Source organism: Nesoenas mayeri, assembly GCF_963082525.1.
Source record: "Nesoenas mayeri genome assembly, chromosome: 9".
In the NCBI taxonomy this organism is placed as follows: Eukaryota; Metazoa; Chordata; class Aves; order Columbiformes; family Columbidae; genus Nesoenas; species Nesoenas mayeri.
In genome coordinates, this window is record NC_137557.1 from 614,180 (window position 1) to 632,218 (window position 18,039).

At 52.4% G+C, this 18,039-nt stretch overlaps 1 protein-coding gene across 1 annotated transcript; it reads right to left on the reverse strand.

Moving 5' to 3' along the window:
• Nucleotides 1-1,978: 1,978 nt before the first annotated feature.
• P2RY12 (purinergic receptor P2Y12) lies at nt 1,979-2,998 on the reverse strand (the record flags this gene model as incomplete). The annotated part of the gene is made up of 1 exon (XM_080349355.1): nt 1,979-2,998. One exon carries the CDS (start codon nt 2,996-2,998, stop codon nt 1,979-1,981), a length of 1,020 nt encoding a protein of 339 aa, XP_080205481.1.
• Nucleotides 2,999-18,039: the final 15,041 nt, after the last annotated feature.

The window sequence follows — 18,039 nt, forward strand, 5'->3', positions numbered from 1 at the left end:
CTTCTTGTGTGCGTTTACCTGAGCCGTGTGGCTTGTCTGCTGACCCCTGCCAGCTGTGCCCGGCTCACTGTGCGCAGGGACACAGGCTGCAGCTGCGCTCGCAGCACACGCGTGCCTTAGTGTCGGTACGTGCTGATGCTGGTGTTGAATGGCTGTCAGAGAGCAGAGAGCCTTGAGGATGACCAGGATGAGTGTCACCCTCGCCAGCAGCAGCAGCATCCCAGCTGCCTGACCCAACTCGCCATCAGCAGCAGCATCCCAGCTGCCTGACCCAACTCCCGCTCATTCACGGCGGGCTGTACGACGGGGACAGCCCGTGCAGTGCTCAGGACCGATGGCCACGGTCCATCTGCCACGTTTGCTGCGGTGCTGGCCCTGGCGCTGTTCCAGCCCTAGAGGCCAGTAGGACGTGTCCCTGTGTGTGCTGCCACGGCTGCCCCACAGGCCACCGCGTGTGCCCTCAGGAGAGCGGCTGCACGGGTGGGGACGGTGCTGGTGGGGACGGGTGCTGGGGGAGCGGGACCCCACGTGTCCCCACCGGGCACCGTGGCAGCGGGGGGTCCCGGGGCTGGTGGGGGAGCAGGACCCCGCATGTCCCCACTGGGCACCATGGCAGCGGGGGGTCCTGGGGCTGGCCGGGGAGCGGGACCCCGCATGTCCCCACCAGGCACCGCAGCAGCAGGGGGTCCTGAGGCTGGCGGGGAGCACCGGCCGCGCTGTGCCAGGAAAGGCCAGGGCCCTGTTCTCTGTGGTGTAACCAGCTACCGATTGCGGTCAGTCCTGGTGCGTGTACCAGCATAAGCAGTGCACAAAAGGCTTTGTGAAATATTTAATTCACCAAGGCAGGTGATAAGAATCCATAAACAAGGCTGGGCGCTACAGTAAGTGAGCTGTCGTTCGGCTTTTTAGGACCGTGGGTATGGGTTGTGAAGTCGCGCGGTGCTGGCCGGGCACAGAGCGGTTCCAGAGACGGGCACACAGGCAGCGGCTCTGCCGGGACGCGGCTCTGGCACGATGGCGAGACGGCTCTGAACTGGTGTGCAGTGACCATAAATGAACTGTCACTTACTGCAGTAGCCGTGGATCTTTTCCACGTGTGGTTGTTATGATACCTGAGCGTGCTGTGTACCTGAAAATACTTCCCTGTTTGGCCTTTCAACTTTGCCAAATGAAAAAGGAGAAGCAGTTAAATTTTTGGCATAGTGCAAAATAGCTGCCCTTAATAACCAGTGAAGATTTTACCATGAGTCTTCCCCTAAGTATTCTGTAAATAGAGTCTTTGTATGTTTTCTAATACAACGTATTGTTCTCTAGAAAAGTATACATTTTTGTTTATTCGTATAGTAAGGTCAAGCATTTGAAGATTTAACTGACATCAAGATAAACCTGGTTATGAAATTATTTCCTCTGACACACAACAATTAATTATTGGTCAATGGATTAAGAATTGCAAGCGTATGATGAGATAAACAAAGTGTTATTCTGTTACCAAAAATCTACACAGATAAATAGCTTTTCTATATATATCCTATATTTCTGTTCATCTACCGGTTGTGTTTAAGGTGACAAGTCCCTGTATTCAAGAATCTCGCTTAGTGTGGATTTTGTGTTTCCCAGGTCTCGTGCTGCCATGGACTTCACTCCGGCCCAAGTTAAGCTATTTCTGCAAAAGCTTCCCAGGTCGTTGTCTCATCTGTAGCGTTTAATGACTGAGCTTTTCCTTACAGCTCTGGTTCGGACCCTCCCAGCAGCTCTGCCGGCGGGGGGGCTGGTCAGCCGGGGCTCTCGTTCTACTCCAGCTTTCTGGTTGCACCGTTTGTGCAGCTGGGGGTGTTGATCGCGGGGCGCTTGTGCTTCATCTGTAGGACGGTTTCTAAAGAACCTGGTGGAACTCTCGGTGTTCTTTGCAGGATGTGTGCCACTTTCCCGCCGCCAGCGGGCGGCCGCGGCTGCGGAGGGCTCTGGGTGGCGGTTGGCTCTAGAGCGGCGTCTCGTCCGTGTCGTCCGCGTCGTTCTGCTCCCGCATGCGCGCCCGCAGCTCTGCGGACGCCGCGCGCTCGCACAGCGTGGCCAGCAGGGACCTGCGGAATGACTTGCAGAGGAAGAAGTAGATGAAGGGGTCCAGGCAGGCGTTGAGCGACGTCAGCCACAGCGTGCTCTCCTTCACGTGGAACAGCGCGGTCTGCGCCGCGCACTCGAAGACTGCGCGGGTTTGGCTCAGCGTGTAGGGGATTCTGGTGAAGTGGAACGGCACAAAGCAAATAAAGAACACTGCGATAATGATGAAAACCTTGAGGTTTACAGTCTTTTTGGATGCTTTGCCTGTGCATCTTGTCCTTTTATAGGATTTGTACAGTTCTTTACTTATGAGTATGTAGCATACAACTATGACTGCTAAATTAACCCAGAAGATAAGCTGACAGATGTAGTTTACAATTTCGTGCCAGACCAAGCCAAACTCAGATTTCAAGAGAGCACACTTCTTCACATTCTTAGGTGTTCTCTTCTTGTTTGTTAGAATCATGTTGGGTAACGAGAGAGCAATCATTGATACCCAGATTGCTGCGGACAGGATCTTGGCACCCAAAAGGCTCCTCGATGTGGATGTTCTGAAGGGTGAAGTGGCTTTCTGGTAGCGATCGATAGTGATGAGACCGAGGAACAAAATGCTGATGTACATGGTGAAGTAGAACACGACCTGGGTGACCTGGCACACGAACCCTCTCAGCACCCATGACACCAGCTTCGCGTCGCTAAGGATTTTAAAGGGAAAAGTCAAGATCATGAGGAGGTCAGAAATGACGGTGTTCTTGAGGAAGATGATGAAATTAGATTTACTGGGTATTTTAAAGAAGACCCACATTGCCAGGCCGTTCATGGTGATACCCACCAGGAACAGAATTGTGTAAAGCAGAGGGAAAATGACTTGGCCGAGATTGTTGGTGCTGGTGCAGTTGCTGTCATTTCTGGAGTAGCTGAAGTTGGTTGTAGCTTTCATTTGCGCTTTGTCTTTACCCCTTTCCTGTAAGAAAAAAGATACTGTGAATTAGAACTGTCGTAAGACCTCAGCCTTTTTAGTGTGCTTTTAGTTTCTGTGTTGGGAACGTTTCTTTGGGGGTTTGTCTGCCGTAAGCTGTGTTATTTCGGTTGTCCCCGAGCCTGATGCCACTCGCAGGCCAGCACCGTGTCACCCGGCTGCTCGGGCTGAAGTGACACCCACAGGGCCCCTGTTTGGTGCTTCCAGGGAAGAGAGGGGAGCACTTGCCGTTCCACCCCGTGCGCTGGCACTTGGGCGGCCGGCGGCAGCTGCTGCTTCAGCCGTCACACGTTCACCAGAAAAGTCTGAAGCTGTTTGCAGCTTTATTGGTGTAGGTGTTTCCGTACACCTTTCTTTCTAGTTGGGCGGTTTCTCCTGTCATTTTCCTAAATCAGTTGCTTTACTGGTGCTGTGCTGCAAATCAGTTTAGAACTTCACTACCTGAGCCAGCGTGCAGGAGCTGCACCCCTGAGCTCTGCTGCCGAGAGCTGGTCACCACCAGCACCAAGAGCTGGTCACCACTGACACCGAGAGCTGGTCACCACCAGCACTGAGAGCCCCGTGCTGCAGCACCGAGAGCTGGTCACCACCGGCACCGAGAGACAGTCACCATTGGCACCGAGAGCCAGTCACCACTGGCACGGAGAGCCCTGCACTGTGACACCGAGAGCCGGCCGTCCAGCACACTGGCTGCCATCCACAGAACCGTCATGCACCCTGGGCTGAAAACTGTTCCTCTTAGTCCGCACCCCCTGGCCAGGTCGGGTCTGTCCCAGCCGGTTGCCTGGGGCAGCTGGGCAGGGCTGTGGGGTCAGCCAGGGCTGTGGGGTCAGCCCGTGCTGCTGTCCAGGGGTACCCTCGGTGTGCAGCGATGCCTTTGTGCAAATAGCCAAATTCTGTGGGATCCCCGCCTCTGCAGAATACGGCCCTCCGGGGACTGACACTGTCTGCAGCGTTCAGACCTCCCTGACATCTTCCTCACAGAGCTGCAACCTTTCATCTCTATCTCTAAGACAGAAATGAATTGGGTTGTGCTTTGAAGCACATAACACGTTCAGCTGCCAGGTCTAATCCCCATGGAGCAAGCGTTTCCTAGCCATGCAGAATCAGCCCCCCCGGCTGAAGGAGGAGCTCACCGCGGGTGCTGTGCGGTGGGACGCTGGCTGGCACCGGTGCTGCCGGGGCGGCCGCAGCTCCGCGGGCTCAGCTTGGTGTGCGGGTCCCACGCTGTGAGCTGGGGCCGCAGCGGCTCCGCGGGCTCAGCTCGGTGTGCGGGTCCCGTGCTGTGAGCAGGGGCGGCCGCAGCTCCGCGGGCTCAGCTCGGTGTGCAGGGGCCGCAGCGGCTCCACGGGCTCAGTTCGGTGTGCAGGGGCCGCAGCGGCTCCGCGGGCTCAGCTCGGTGTGCAGGGGCCGCAGCGGCTCTGCGGGCTCAGTTCGGTGTGCAGGGGCCGCAGTGGCTCCTCATGCACGGGTCGCGCTCAGCCCGTCCTCGGCTCGGAGCGGCTGTCTCAGCGCGGGCAGCTGCAGGCTCCAGGTGATGCTCAGCGCTTCTGCTTCTGTTTCCTCTAGAAGAGACAGAGAAACAGAATCTTTAAAAAGAATTAGCGGTTTACTTCCCGCTTTTGACCTGCTGACAGAGCGGCTATTTTTGAAAGGGAGCGTGCATTTTGTAAGACTGAGCAGCTTTTGTGCTCCCTGCTGCTGGCTTTTGGCCTTGTGATTCTGTATTTCGTATGCAGCTTCATTTTTTGTAAACTTCTAAAGCAGTTTCAGTTGAAGGAGGCAGCAGAGGTAGCAGCCCGTTAGTTTGCAGAACTTAAGTATGTTACAGAACAAAGTATTTATGCCTTATATGACTTGCAGAGCAATTCTGCAAGCTTTTAAGTCTTATACAGTGCAACATTATATGATGCATTCTATTAGAAGGCTAAATATAACCAGTTACAATTTAAATAAACTGTACATATTTCATTTTCTTTTGGATGTGCAAAACAGAATTTTAGGAGTTGTGCTGCATCTTCTTTTGATGGGCTTATAAATAGTAAGAGGTGGCACACAGTTTCTAGACATCTCATCCTCTGTTGGCTCATCCGCCGTGGGATATCCCCGCAGGGACAGTCGGGAGGGTTGTCCCTGTGCGTCTCCTGCCTCTGTCCTCAGAGACACATATGGGATTCATCATGCAGGGTTACGTTTTGTCCCTCTGTCCTGTGCTCCCTGGGCCCGGGCGAGGGCACAGGTGACACCAAACCCCACGTGCGCCCGCTAGCCTGTAGCCGCGAGGTCTGCCGTCACGTTGCCAGCTAACGGTGAGGTTTGTACCATGTGTAACAGCGTGAGATGCTTTTCTAAGGTGTGTTGGGACGAGCTCAGAGTGGTTTTGCTTTGCAGGCTGTGCGGGGTGGTGAAGCACGTGGTGAATCCCTCCGTGTGCTCCTCCCTGGAATGGTGTATCCTGGCTTATCTCTACCACGTGTCCTGCAGTCACCTGGGAAGCGAGTCTGGGAGCTGTGGAGGCGGGTGACGCGGCGTTCCCCGCTGCCGGCCCGCGGTGCCTGCGGTGCCCGTGGCTGTGCTCGTGGGCACCGCGTGCTGTTGTGCCTCCTGGTGCTGTTCACCGCGCGCGGTGCTGGTGGCCAGGTCCTGCACTGCGGCACCGCCGTGTGCTGCTTGGCTGCGGCACATGGTGTGGGACAGAAAGATCACCCGGTCTCAGCTGGCGCAGCCGCAATATTCTATTAAGCATTCCCCTTGATGTGGGAGAGGCGCAAACATGTTGGGGTTTGTGAAGTTTTATGCTCGAATCTTCAGTTCCTTGATTTTTAAATTAAAAAAAATATTTTAGCTGCCCGTGTGCTGTGTTTTGGGCTTTTACCTTTTAAAAGGAGAGTGGGAACCTTTCATATGCAAACACCCATCTTGTGAGACTTACAAACCACTTCAGTTACTGTTTCCATCCTGGTTTATATACCCGGCTTTGGTTTGTATATTTCAGATTTGTGGTTTTCACTTCATAGGGAGCAGGAAAGGAGTTCTCAGTTATAATCTTAATATGTTAGTAGGTTTACAAACACGTGGGAACAGTAGCATTTAATATGAGAAACTCCAGGAAAAAGAAATCTGAAATATAGAAGAACTAGAGAAGTGTCTTAGCTGTGTGTTCTGCTTCAAACCTGAACTTCAGTAGCACAATAAAATATAACAATTAATACTAATCTCCATTAGCAAATCAAAATATTATCTAGTAATTTAGAGATATTTAAGGTGGTAAGTAATATATTAAATATGTGATATACATCACTTGATTTGAAGCCCCTTTTTCAGAGAAGTGGAGTTAGAAGTTGTCTGAGAACTGGTAATAAAATGCATATATAAGTTTTTTTAGATGGCTGCATGTAAGGTAATAGCAATACACTCATTTTCTTCTTGGTTTCCTTCCTACAACTGAAAACAACCCTAAAGCTGTTGTCTGTGTGCAGCAGCTTTTCCAGCTGTTTTTAGCAGGTGTGAGTGCGGCTGTTCCTGGTCCCGAGTCGGCTGGAAGTGGCACTGAGGAGCAGTGACCGGAGCTAGAGCCTCACCTCCCGTGTCCCGCGGTGCAGTGACCGGAGCTAGAGCCTCACCTCCCGTGTCCCGCGGTGCAGTGACCGGAGCTAGAGCCTCACCTCCCGTGTCCCGCGGTGCAGTGACCGGAGCTAGAGCCTCACCTCCCGTGTCCCGCGGTGCGGTGACCGGAGCTAGAGCCTCACCTCCCGTGTCCCGCGGTGCGGTGACCGGAGCTAGAGACTCACCTCCCGTGTCCCGCGGTGCGGTGACCGGAGCTAGAGCCTCACCTCCCGTGTCCCGCGGTGCAGTGACCGGAGCTAGAGCCTCACCTCCCGTGTCCCGCGGTGCGGTGACCGGAGCTAGAGACTCACCTCCCGTGTCCCGCGGTGCGGTGACCGGAGCTAGAGCCTCACCTCCCGTGTCCCGCGATGCAGTGACCGGAGCTAGAGCCTCACCTCCCGTGTCCCGCGGTGCGGTGACCGGAGCTAGAGCCTCACCTCCCGTGTCCCGTGGTGCAGTGACCGGTGTTAGAGACTCACCTCCCGTGTCCCGCGGTGCTGGCGGTGGCTCCCGGCCCGTCTGCCGCGTGCCTCATGGCGGGCTCTGTTCAGCGAGCCGCATGGTCTGCTGCAGAACGCCTGGTATGTTTAGTTGTGTTGGCTAAACTTCCTTTTTTTGAGTCATTCCTTCACTTTTTCTACTTTTTTCAAACCTTGTGGCCACTCCCCGGCGTTGCCGCTGGTGCAAGGCGGCGTGGGAGCTGCTCAAGTCCCCGCCGGGGACAAACGCCTCTCAGAACGCTGCGTGTGACACCCACAGTCCTGCTGACACCTTCTCCTCCTGTTCCCAGCCTGGAACCTTTCTAGACCTTTCGTTAGAACTGTTAATGTCAAAATATGACCTTTTAAGTGTCTTTCTGCACTTACTGATTTAATAATTCAGAAAGTTGTCTGTTACGTCACGTTGTTACCGAATGGAGAGTTTTTAGTTTAGGTTGTTTGTTTGTTTGTGGCTCCCCCCTGCGCGGCCGTGCTGGCGGGGCAGAGCTCGGAGGCGCCGTGGGTCACCGCAGGGGTGCTGGCGCTGCCGGAGGTCATTGCTCGGGGGGCGGGCTGTGCGTGCTCACCCGGCCGCTCACCGTTCCGCTCCCAGAAATGCCTTAAAGCAATTTGGAAAGTCGAGCCTTTATTTGCAGGAAAACTTGAATGAAACCGAGGTATCGGCCTCATTTTCAAGTAGGTGCTTCTTATTAAAAATGAGTTTGAAAATGTGTACAGAATGGTAATCAAACAAGGGATCTCTGATCCCACATAGTGTGTCCAACAGTATTTCTGCAAAACCCATTTTTGGCAACTTTCTCATCCTCGGTAGTGCCTGTTCTAGGGTGAAACAGGCGATACACAGCAACGTTCAGCCTCCGAACCCCCGTTTGCTGCGGGACCCCGCGCTCATGCTGGATTTCCTGGAGAATCCCCCTGCTCACAGCACCAGCCACCCGGCGCTGGGACAGTGTGCTGTCCTGCCACCTTCTCGCTTCGTGTCTTTCTTTGCAATTGTTTTCATTCGTTACTCTTTCTGCTTGCTGAAAGCTGAAGAAGTTTCCTCTGAGTTATTGCATTAAATCAGTCTGCACGATTTAATGGAGGGGAGTATCGAGCAGAAGGTGCGAGACAACCAGTGTGTATCGGCCGCTGTGCTGTTTCGGGCAGGACAGCTCAGCACCACCTTTGCTCATCAGAAGCCAGTAACGGAGGGAGGGTTCTCTATTAGCTCATTTCCTTCTCCTGATGCAATCAGTGTTTAATTTATTAAATGTGTCATTTATTCATTATGGAATTCATCTTCATAGGTAATAAGCAGATTTTCCCAAAATGTATTTTTTTCCTGTTAAGAGTTTTATGGGATGGGAGCTGGTGGAGCTTTGGCAGCTGCCGGTGTTGTGTGAGCAGCTGCGCCCCCGCTGCACGGCCCGGGCCCGTCTGCGGTGACGGGGCTCAGGATGAGCTCTGCACCCCGTGTCCGGCGCTCGTCACGCTCACCCGGAGCTTTGGTCCGACCAGCACGATGCTGCTGGGCCTCACGCCTGTTCACATCGTTTAGGTGACTGACAAGAAGTGCAGAGAGGAACCCTTGCAGTAAACACCACCAGGGTCAGGGTTTTACACTGGCACTGCTTTCTGCTGTAACTCACATGTGCTTCTCTCAGTCGCTTCCTCCTTCCCGTGTGTAAACATATAAACTCACCCTCGTGCAAACCCAGCGTGCGGTGTCGGAGCTGCTGTACCCCGGCGTTCCGTTCTGCGGAGCCTGTGCTGCAGTGGACACGGACACATTTTTGGATCCAGCCTCTGCCCCCAGCACCTTCATTCCTCCTACACAACCAAAACCACCAGAACTTGATTTTGTTCAGATTTTTATTAAGAAATTCGTGGTTTGGCAGTTAGGGCTGGGTGCAGCAGTAGCTGACAGTCTTTTCTCCGTTGCTGACAGATCACAAAACTCAAGGAAACAGGATTTTTTAATTTTCCGATTGACTCCTGTCCCCGTGTTTGCAGTTCCCGTGTCCTTCTCCCTGTGCCCAGTATGAAGCCACCTCTGGAATGTCCAGAGTGGGTCCAGAGGAGCCACGGGATGCTGCAGGGGCTGGAGCAGCTCTGGGATTCTAGGAAGCGTGGGCATCCTTGGCAGAGCAGGGCGGCCGAGGGGAAGCGGTTTTGTAAGAGCAGCAAAGGGGAACAGCTAAATGTGGCCAAACGGGTTTCGCTGTGCAACAGAGAAAAAATAACTTGCCCTGGGATGAGTCAACCCTGCTCTGTTTTGTAGAATATTGCATAACCTGTGAATCACACACCGGATCACACGTTACACGGTGTGAAATGCATGGATGCTCCCCGGGCAGCGGTGCTGGCCTGCGGGGGGTGCGCGAGCGGCCGTGCGTGCGGCACTGCGGGTGTCCCCGCGGAGGGGACACGTCCTGCTCGCGGGGCAGCGGTCTGGGTGCTGGTCTCTGCTCTGCGCCGCTCACACGGGTGTGCCGAGTCGGGTGTACACCAAGAAAAGGCCCCGTGCCGGTGTGGCTCGGATGGATGGGGTTATGGGGTACAGGGCATGTACCCTGTTTTTTCTGAGATGCTGCGGTTGTCCGCAGCTAAATAGCACTGGGTTACATGTGCAGTGGCACAATGACACCTGGACATAACCCTCGCCTTAAGGAAGGAAACAGCAGTTCTTCACCTACATATTTATTGTTTACAAGTTCCCTGGCTCCTGTCGGAGTTTTCCCCTTTGCCAGGCTCAGTGCCGTGGCCGCGGGTGCGCGGAGCCGGCAGCGTGCTGAGCGGTGCTGAGCTCCGCGTGGCCGTCTCACAGCGCTCTGCTGCTCTTCGGATCACGTCTGGGCTTTCAGTGACCTGCTCTGCAGCCTGGATGTGAGTTCAGTCTCTCTGAAGTACCTGCTAAACCTATTTACTTAGCGGCACAGGAAGGTTTCAATTCTGTACAAAATGCTGAGCACAAGTGTTGTCTTGTATCCGCTTGAGTTTTCAAAGCTTTTAATGAGATTTGTGATTGATTTTTATTCTTTCCTACATCTTCAGGTTTAATGTAGAATTTGGACAGTGTTTGTTCTTTGTTACGGGGTGATGGGGAGGATGGGCGGTGCTCTCGGGAAGGAGCAGCCATGGCTGTGTGCATCTCTAAAACACTGACAGGTGTGCCAGTAACTCTGTTTTAAGGCCCCTGTTTCGGTGTTGGCTCAGGCTGTACAAGGCGCGGTACACCCCGCTGTTCCTTACCCACCCGGTGTGAGTTACTCCAGTCCTGTTAAAGTCAGCAGGATTGTGGTGACCGATGTTATCCAATGTCTGATTCAATACCTGTGGGGTCTGACGGCGCCGTCCCCACACGCGGCAGGAGCTGCGGGGTCTGACGGTGCCGTCCCCACACGCGGCAGGAGCTGCGGGGTCTGACGGCGCCGTCCCCACGCGTGGCAGGAGCTGCGGGGTCTGACGGCGCCGTCCCCACGCGTGGCAGGAGCTGCGGGGTCTGACGGCGCCGTCCCCACGCGTGGCAGGAGCTGCGGGGTCTGACGGCGCCGTCCCCTGCTGGTCCTGTTGACTGAACTATTGTATTCCCGTTTAAAACGGGTCTGTGAGGTGGCACGTCCCAGCCCTGCCCCCGGGACCTGTGTGGTCCTGTGCAGAGGCCTCGTGTCCCCGGGCTGCTCTGCCAGGCTGTGGAGGTCCGGACGCCGAGCCCGGGGCCAGGGTGACCTGCCGGCTGCTCCTGCGCCAACTCCAGACCCCGGGGCTGCCTGTGTCCCCAGGGAGCGGTAAGTGCTGCCGTGTGCTCCTCTCAGGTCACAAAGTGAACCCAGATGGGTTCGGATGGCTTCAACTTTCGTGTCGTTGCACAGGGATGGAGAAGCTAAGGGGATACATATCATGCAGGCTGGCAGCCCTGCAGGCAGATTGAAATGAAATGTGATTTAAGATAGGGTATAACAGAGCATCTAGCCCAACAGAAGAACCATGACGAAACCCATTCTCAGAATATATTAATGCAGTTCTGTTTCCTTTTCAATTAGAATATTCTGTGGTCTGACCTGTGTGTGTTTGCCGCGGACCAAAAGAGGAAGGAAAAGGGCAAGGAATGGGCACCTAGCAGTGAAAAGGAAACAAACCTGTGTTTTGACTTATGAGTATTTCAGCAAATCTGATGACAAGACTATTTCTGTGGGAAAACGAAACTGGGCTCTCGGGCATCTCGGCGGGAGCTGCAGCTCATGATCGAACAGCGCATCAAGGAGCCTGTGAGTGATTGTTTGCAGCCTTGCTAATCTAAATATTTAATGCAAAAAGTATGTTGAATTTTAACGTAGTCCATGAGCAAACACACCACGAATGTGCTGGTTTACTGATGTTTCACTGTAGGGCTCTGGGTCTGTGCCTGAAATGAACAGCTTGTTGGGCGATATTGCAAAGGCGACACTAGAGGGGTTCCTGCAATCCGCTGATCGGAACAATAGCTCTTCTGACTCCGGTATAGGGCTCGCCATCTGAACTCTGTTGGAAATGCTGACATCAGGAATACAAGACAGAACGGTAAAAAGACATTCCTAAGGTATTTTTTGTAGCACCTTTTAAATTAATTTAGCCAATGTGATGTTTAATTATGTGTAGTTGCAAGTTCTGAACCCCAGACAAGGTCCAGGTGTCGTCCCGTTTGCCCGTGGAAGCTGCCCAGCCTTCCCCCGCTGTGGTTCCCACGCACAGAACTAAAAGCATCTACAAAATTATCCTGGTTATCACAGTAAATTACTTCCTTGTGCGCTTTTTGAAGCTTTTCCATCTCTTCATGATAGAAAATGAACTTTACTGCTCTGTGAGTAACGAGAGCTCCGGGAAAGCAGGAAATCTTATCTAGGAGAAGTCTTTCTTCTTTCAGACTGTGCTCTGTGTAGCAGGGCTCGCAACTGCTACAGCAACTGGCTTGAAATGAACGAGAAAATTGAGAGGTTCCTGCCACGTTGTTCCTAAAATCTGAGAAATCGGCCTTTAATGTGACTTTTGAAAATGCAGGCTTTCTATTTTGCTCCTGTCATGGGACCTTGGGATTTTGCCATCCCTTTATACTGATTGTCAGCTAAATTGCTGAAGTCATGTTAAATGCCAAGTTAAAAACCCCTATGGAAATGAATACTTGTAACAGATACACACATGTATGTATGGATGTGTATTTCTGTTGTGTTTATGGATGCCTGTAATATTCTAGGAGTTTCTATACCTATAACTGCAAAAGCCATTGCATGAGCTGTAACTCAGATCCCTTTGCTGACATTTCTAATTTCCACATCACGTTGTACCTCCAAATTTATCTTTGTGTATCTCAGTCTGTCTTAATTTCATGTTTATAATGAATACATATTAATCTAAAAAAGTCAAGAACTGTGAAAGCGCCGCCGTTGTTATGGCACGTGTCCCGCAGCCAGCGCCGGCTGCACCGCGCTGCGAGTGAGGGGCTTGGGCGGTGGTGACTGTCACCGGTGCACATGGGGAACCACCGAGGGTGCACTAACGTGGATTGGGCACTTCAGCTGCCTCGTCTGCACTGCAGTTATGTCCCTGGTTAACTCGGGTCGTCCTGAAGCAGCACGTTGTGTTTGTGGGCCAGGCTGCCGCGCGTCCTGCGGTTCCTGGTCACCCAGGGGTGAGCCGGGTGCGCTGGCCCTGGCTGCTCCGCCTGCGGGGACGCGTGTGCTTCCAATTGCTCTGGCAAGGCTTTAATTAACAAAACCAGGACCAGACACAGATGGGGGCAGTGCCACTTCCAGGAAAGCAGGCGCACCAAGCAAGGAAGGGAGCGAGGATGGGAGGGATCAAAATGACTTCACCACCTGCCTGTGTTTGCCTCTCAAAGCATGTCCCTGCTGAGTCAGCAACCTTTCCTGTCCTTGGTGCTCACCTGCCTCAAGGGGCAGGATGAGCAACACAAAGGGCGTCTGACATCCCCGCAGAATCAAGTCAATCAGGTAAAACAAGCACAGGACCATGAGCGCCCTTCGTTAGGTGCTTTGTGTGTCATCAGTTTTGTGTGTGTGCGATGCTGTAACACTAGGAAAACTGCAGTGCGGTGCTGTGCCAGAAGGAACAGGCCACGGAGGGGAGAGCGGGAGGTGTTTGTGCTTTTCTGAGAGCGAATGCATCCTTTTTTCTAAACTTGCTACCAAGAAAGATAATGAGCTTGAGTCTGATTTCAGTTCCTTCCAGGAAAACCAGTAAAAGGCGTTTATCCTGAGAGAGACAATCTTCTCAGTCTCTAGTTTGATCATGGGAAGTTTTCATAAGTTTAATTCTTTCCTGCTTTAGGAAAACCCCTCATCTTCTCTAGCTGGTAGAGATTAGGAGTTTTTCCTATTTTAAGCCCCAATATTGCTGGTCCCAAAGCGGCCCTTGGCTGCAGCTCCTCCTTTGGGTCTCTGCGGGTCCTGCTGCAGAGCTCCCTGGCTCCTGCTGGAGCCGTCGCTGCTGCTGGGACTCCTTGGACGTGGGTGCACGAGCGCCGGGGCTGCGGAGGCGCCTTTCCTTTTCCCTTTTCCCTTTTCCCTTTTCCCTTTTCCCTTTTCCCTTTTCCCTTTTCCCTTTTCCCTTTTCCTTCTGTCTCCGCTTTCTCTCGGTTACTGTGACAGCGACAGCTGGTACCTGCGGGGCCGTTATTTCCTCGTGTTCCCCTCAGCTCGGCCCCGGCTGTGGTGCAGGTTCACATCCCAGTCAGACTCATCCCTTTGATAATGTTACCCCTGTTGTTCCTGCTACCTGGGCTTTGCTTTTGCCGTGTGGCTTCTCCCCCGAAATGCAGCTGCTCGGGGTTCCCTAATGCTCTCGTTGTTTCTCCTCCAGAGATCGTGCCAGGTCCTGCTGGGAACTTGCATCCAGTGCAAGAGATCCGTTTATGATACTTACATGTGGCGAACTGGTAAGTAGGGTGTTTGAAACAGCATTTTTAATAAATACATAATGGAGCTGCTTACTTTCTTTTTGCTACATCAGGAAGATCTAGTCACATAATCGATAGTAGATTATCAGCTCTTTACAAGTTATTTTTTCCCCTGCTAGTTTGCTTAATCTGCTCTAAACCTTAAACAGGCTTGAGGATAAGTAGCTTAATAATCTTTTATGATTCCTTATCGATAATGATCAGAAATACTTCAGAGGGCGACCAGGGGGTCACGCGTGCGAGCTGAGGTGCGTGCACAGAACGCGCCGCAGGACCCGGGTCTGGGAAAACAGATTTCTAATATGTTCTTCAGAGTAAGTTAAAATTAAGGATCCTGCAAGACCATTACTTTTATTCGTGTGTGAGACACTAGGTTTGTATTATGTAATTTCTACGTTCTGTTTAAACAAGAGATTAACAGATAACTTACATTCTTAAAAAAAAAAGGAAAAACGAGAGAAAAAAAAACCCTTGCAAAGGCATTTGTTTAAATTTAGTAAAAGCACAAGGAAATGATTCACCCAGGAACGGGACAGTTTCTAATAGTGAAAGCAGCGCAATCTTCCTCTTGTTCCTCCCTCTGGACGCAGAGGCGCTGGCGGACCAGCGCTCGGGAAGCGCCCGCGGGCTTGGCCAGCGCTCCCCGCGCCACAGCCGGCCCGTCAGGTGATGGGTGATGGTCACCTGTGAGCGGGGGCTCGATCCACACCAGGGGAACAAACTGCAGGGTTTGGCCTCATTGATCAGAAACAGGCAAGAGGAAACATTTGTGTTCATCTCAGGTTTCCGGGATTTTTGAAGTGTGGGAAGTTCAAGCAAACAGGTGCAGCTTGTACAGCACATGCACTGGTATCCAGTGCCACAAAGCCCCGCTCTCGCGCTGCCGCACGGTGCTGTGGTGTGTGCTCAGCGCTCGCCGCGGCTCAGCCCCACGGTCCCAGGCTCCGGTGAGCAGCGGTGCTGGGTGCGGAGCACAGGGCTGGTTCCACGGCCCCTGTACAAGCGGTTGCGAATGGCAGACGGCTGCTTGGTTCGGAACGTGTTTCCGTTCCACGTATTCTTGCACAGTCTTTTTCTGTGTGAAAATTCTCAGGCAGGGTGTGAAACCGGGAGCTGCCAGAGCCCAGCTGGTGTGCTGGGACGTGTCCCCAGACCAGGGCTCTGTCACCCGCTGTGCCTGGGACTGTTGTCCCCAAACCAGGGCTCTGTCAACCACTGTGCCTGGGACTGTTGTCCCCAAACCAGGGCTCTGTCACCCTCTGTGCTGGGACTGTTGTCCCCAAACCAGGGCTCTGTCACCCTCTGTGCTGGGCCCTGGCACCAGCAGCCCCCGGTTCCAGCCCCCCTCCCTGGTGTCTCCGGTGCCCACAGAGCCTCTGAGCTTTAGCTCCATGTGCTTCTGTAGTGGGAACAGTTTCGTGCCACGTGTACAAACGGGAGCGTGTGGGGAGCCGTTCCCTTTCTGAGTTGTTCCGAATTCAGCCGTCGTTTGCTGCGCCCTTGTCGAATGCCCAGAGCACACAGTCGGTTTGAAACCGCTGATGTGATGAGCGGCGACACGCTTGCTCACTTTGGCGATACGGGGTCTTCGCTGGTATCAGACAACTCCACAAAGGTTGCCAGAAAGGACGTTACATTTGACTTGGAAAGGCGCCTGGCGCAGGTTCTGGTGCCGTGTGCGGCGCGGTCACATCCTGCTTTTCGTATGTGCTCAATGTTCTGTAGGTTTGTTCTGTTTCTCAGGTAAGGTGCCACAGTCTGGCACAGGTCTTTACTTGCTCTAGGGGGCAGCAGTTCATGATGTTTTGAGAAACACTCTGTTGTCCTTCTCGGATATTGTGCAGAAGTTTAGAAGTTTGGTTCCAGTTATAAATGTTAAATAAGTTTTTCTGAAGCTCTAAGTACAACTAGATCTGTATTTTAAGTGTGTAAAAGTCTTCACAATGTGCTGCACAGAGGCTACAAAGTTTAAGGAAATGCTGGTTTTTAAAAATAAGTGGTTAAGATTACCTTTGTAAGTCTGGCATATAATAATAGATACATTATTTTTACCAAATAGCATAGAGTGCATGAATTATTGCCATCTTGTTATAAAATTGGCTTCACATAATAAGCTGTTCATATCATGCTTTTGATGTGATGTGCAACTTTTCTTCAGCAGTAGTAGTCAGACGTTTTATGGGACACAGAACATGCAGCAGCCCATAGTGGTTTTACTTCTTGTTCTCATTTACACGTGATCGTCTTCAAAGTTATTTTGCCCCTTTAATTTTCCAGGCCAGTAGTCTGGCTTCATCCCATTCACCGCGTGCCTTCCCAGAGATCAGTTCATCACCATTCCTGCAGCGCTGAGCCAGGGGAGCTGATGGAGCTGAGCACCACCGAGATCCCAGTGAGCAGCAGAGGCCCAGCAGTGCCGTTCACAACTCAAACCCCAGGAGGACTGGCAGGAGCGTTTCCACTCGTGTGCACACACATACACCCGTGTTCTCTAGAAACAGCTGCTGCTTCTTCTAGTGACATCTCTGCAGAGCACGGCTGCTGTGCCAAACCGCGCACGGCTCTTGTGCCAGTGCATTTCCAGCACCTGGCTCCAGACGGGCTGCTCCGGAGTCCATGGCGTGAGAACAGAAAACGAGCTTGGGATCGCAGATAACCAGCAGTGTCTGTACAGTAGCTGGTGGTAAAACCAATAACCAGCAGTCTCTGTACAGTAGCTGGTGGTAAAACCAATAACCAGCAGTGTCTGTACAGTAGCCGGTGGTAAAACCAATAACCAGCAGTGTCTGTACAGTAGCCGGTGGTAAAACCAATAACCAGCAGTGTCTGTACAGTAGCTGGTGGTAAAACCAATAACCAGCAGTCTCTGTACAGTAGCTGGTGGTAAAACCAATAACCAGCAGTGTCTGTACAGTAGCCGGTGGTAAAACCAATAACCAGCAGTCTCTGTACAGTAGCTGGTGGTAAAACCAATAACCAGCAGTGTCTGTACAGTAGCCGGTGGTAAAACCAATAACCAGCAGTGTCTGTACAGTAGCCGGTGGTAAAACCAATAACCAGCAGTCTCTGTACAGTAGCCGGTGGTAAAACCAATAACCAGCAGTGTCTGTACAGTAGCCGGTGGTAAAACCAATAACCAGCAGTGTCTGTACAGTAGCTGGTGGTAAAACCAATAACCAGCAGTGTCTGTACAGTAGCCGGTGGTAAAACCAATAACCAGCAGTCTCTGTACAGTAGCTGGTGGTAAAACCAGTAACCAGCAGTGTCTGTACAGTAGCTGGTGGTAAAATCAATAACCAGCAGTCTCTGTACAGTAGCTGGTGGTAAAACCAATAACCAGCAGTCTCTGTACAGTAGCTGGTGGTAAAACCAATAACCAGCAGTCTCTGTACAGTAGCCGGTGGTAAAACCAATAACCAGCAGTCTCTGTACAGTAGCCGGTGGTAAAACCAATAACCAGCAGTCTCTGTACAGTAGCCGGTGGTAAAACCAGTAACTTTTCACCTTTATTTTAAAGTCCTTCCATACCCATCATTACCCTCACTGCAGTATATACGATATTGCTCTTAGGCTGTCTTGCCTCCAAACTCTATGATGTGTCGTCTTTGCATAAAATGGTCAGAATTTTCAGCAAATACCCCCATAATTTCTTCCACGCTGTCTCTGTCTTGTTACAGCTCCATCACTGTCCTTCTCATACCTCTTTCAGTTTCCACGTGCATGCGGAGCCCCCTGCAGTGTTCTATGGTATCCGTGGTATTTCACCCCTCACGGCTGCCGTGCTGTCGGCTGCGGTGCTGCCAGCTCCGCCAGCCCCCGTCCCCACCGCGTCACCAGCCACCGCTGGTCACCTCAGCCCTTTGACGGGCAGGGCATGCTGCTAACACGCTGGGGAAAATGGGCTTTGTCTTTGATAATCCTTCAAAATCAAATGGTTAGTCATAAAACAGAGCTGCATGAGG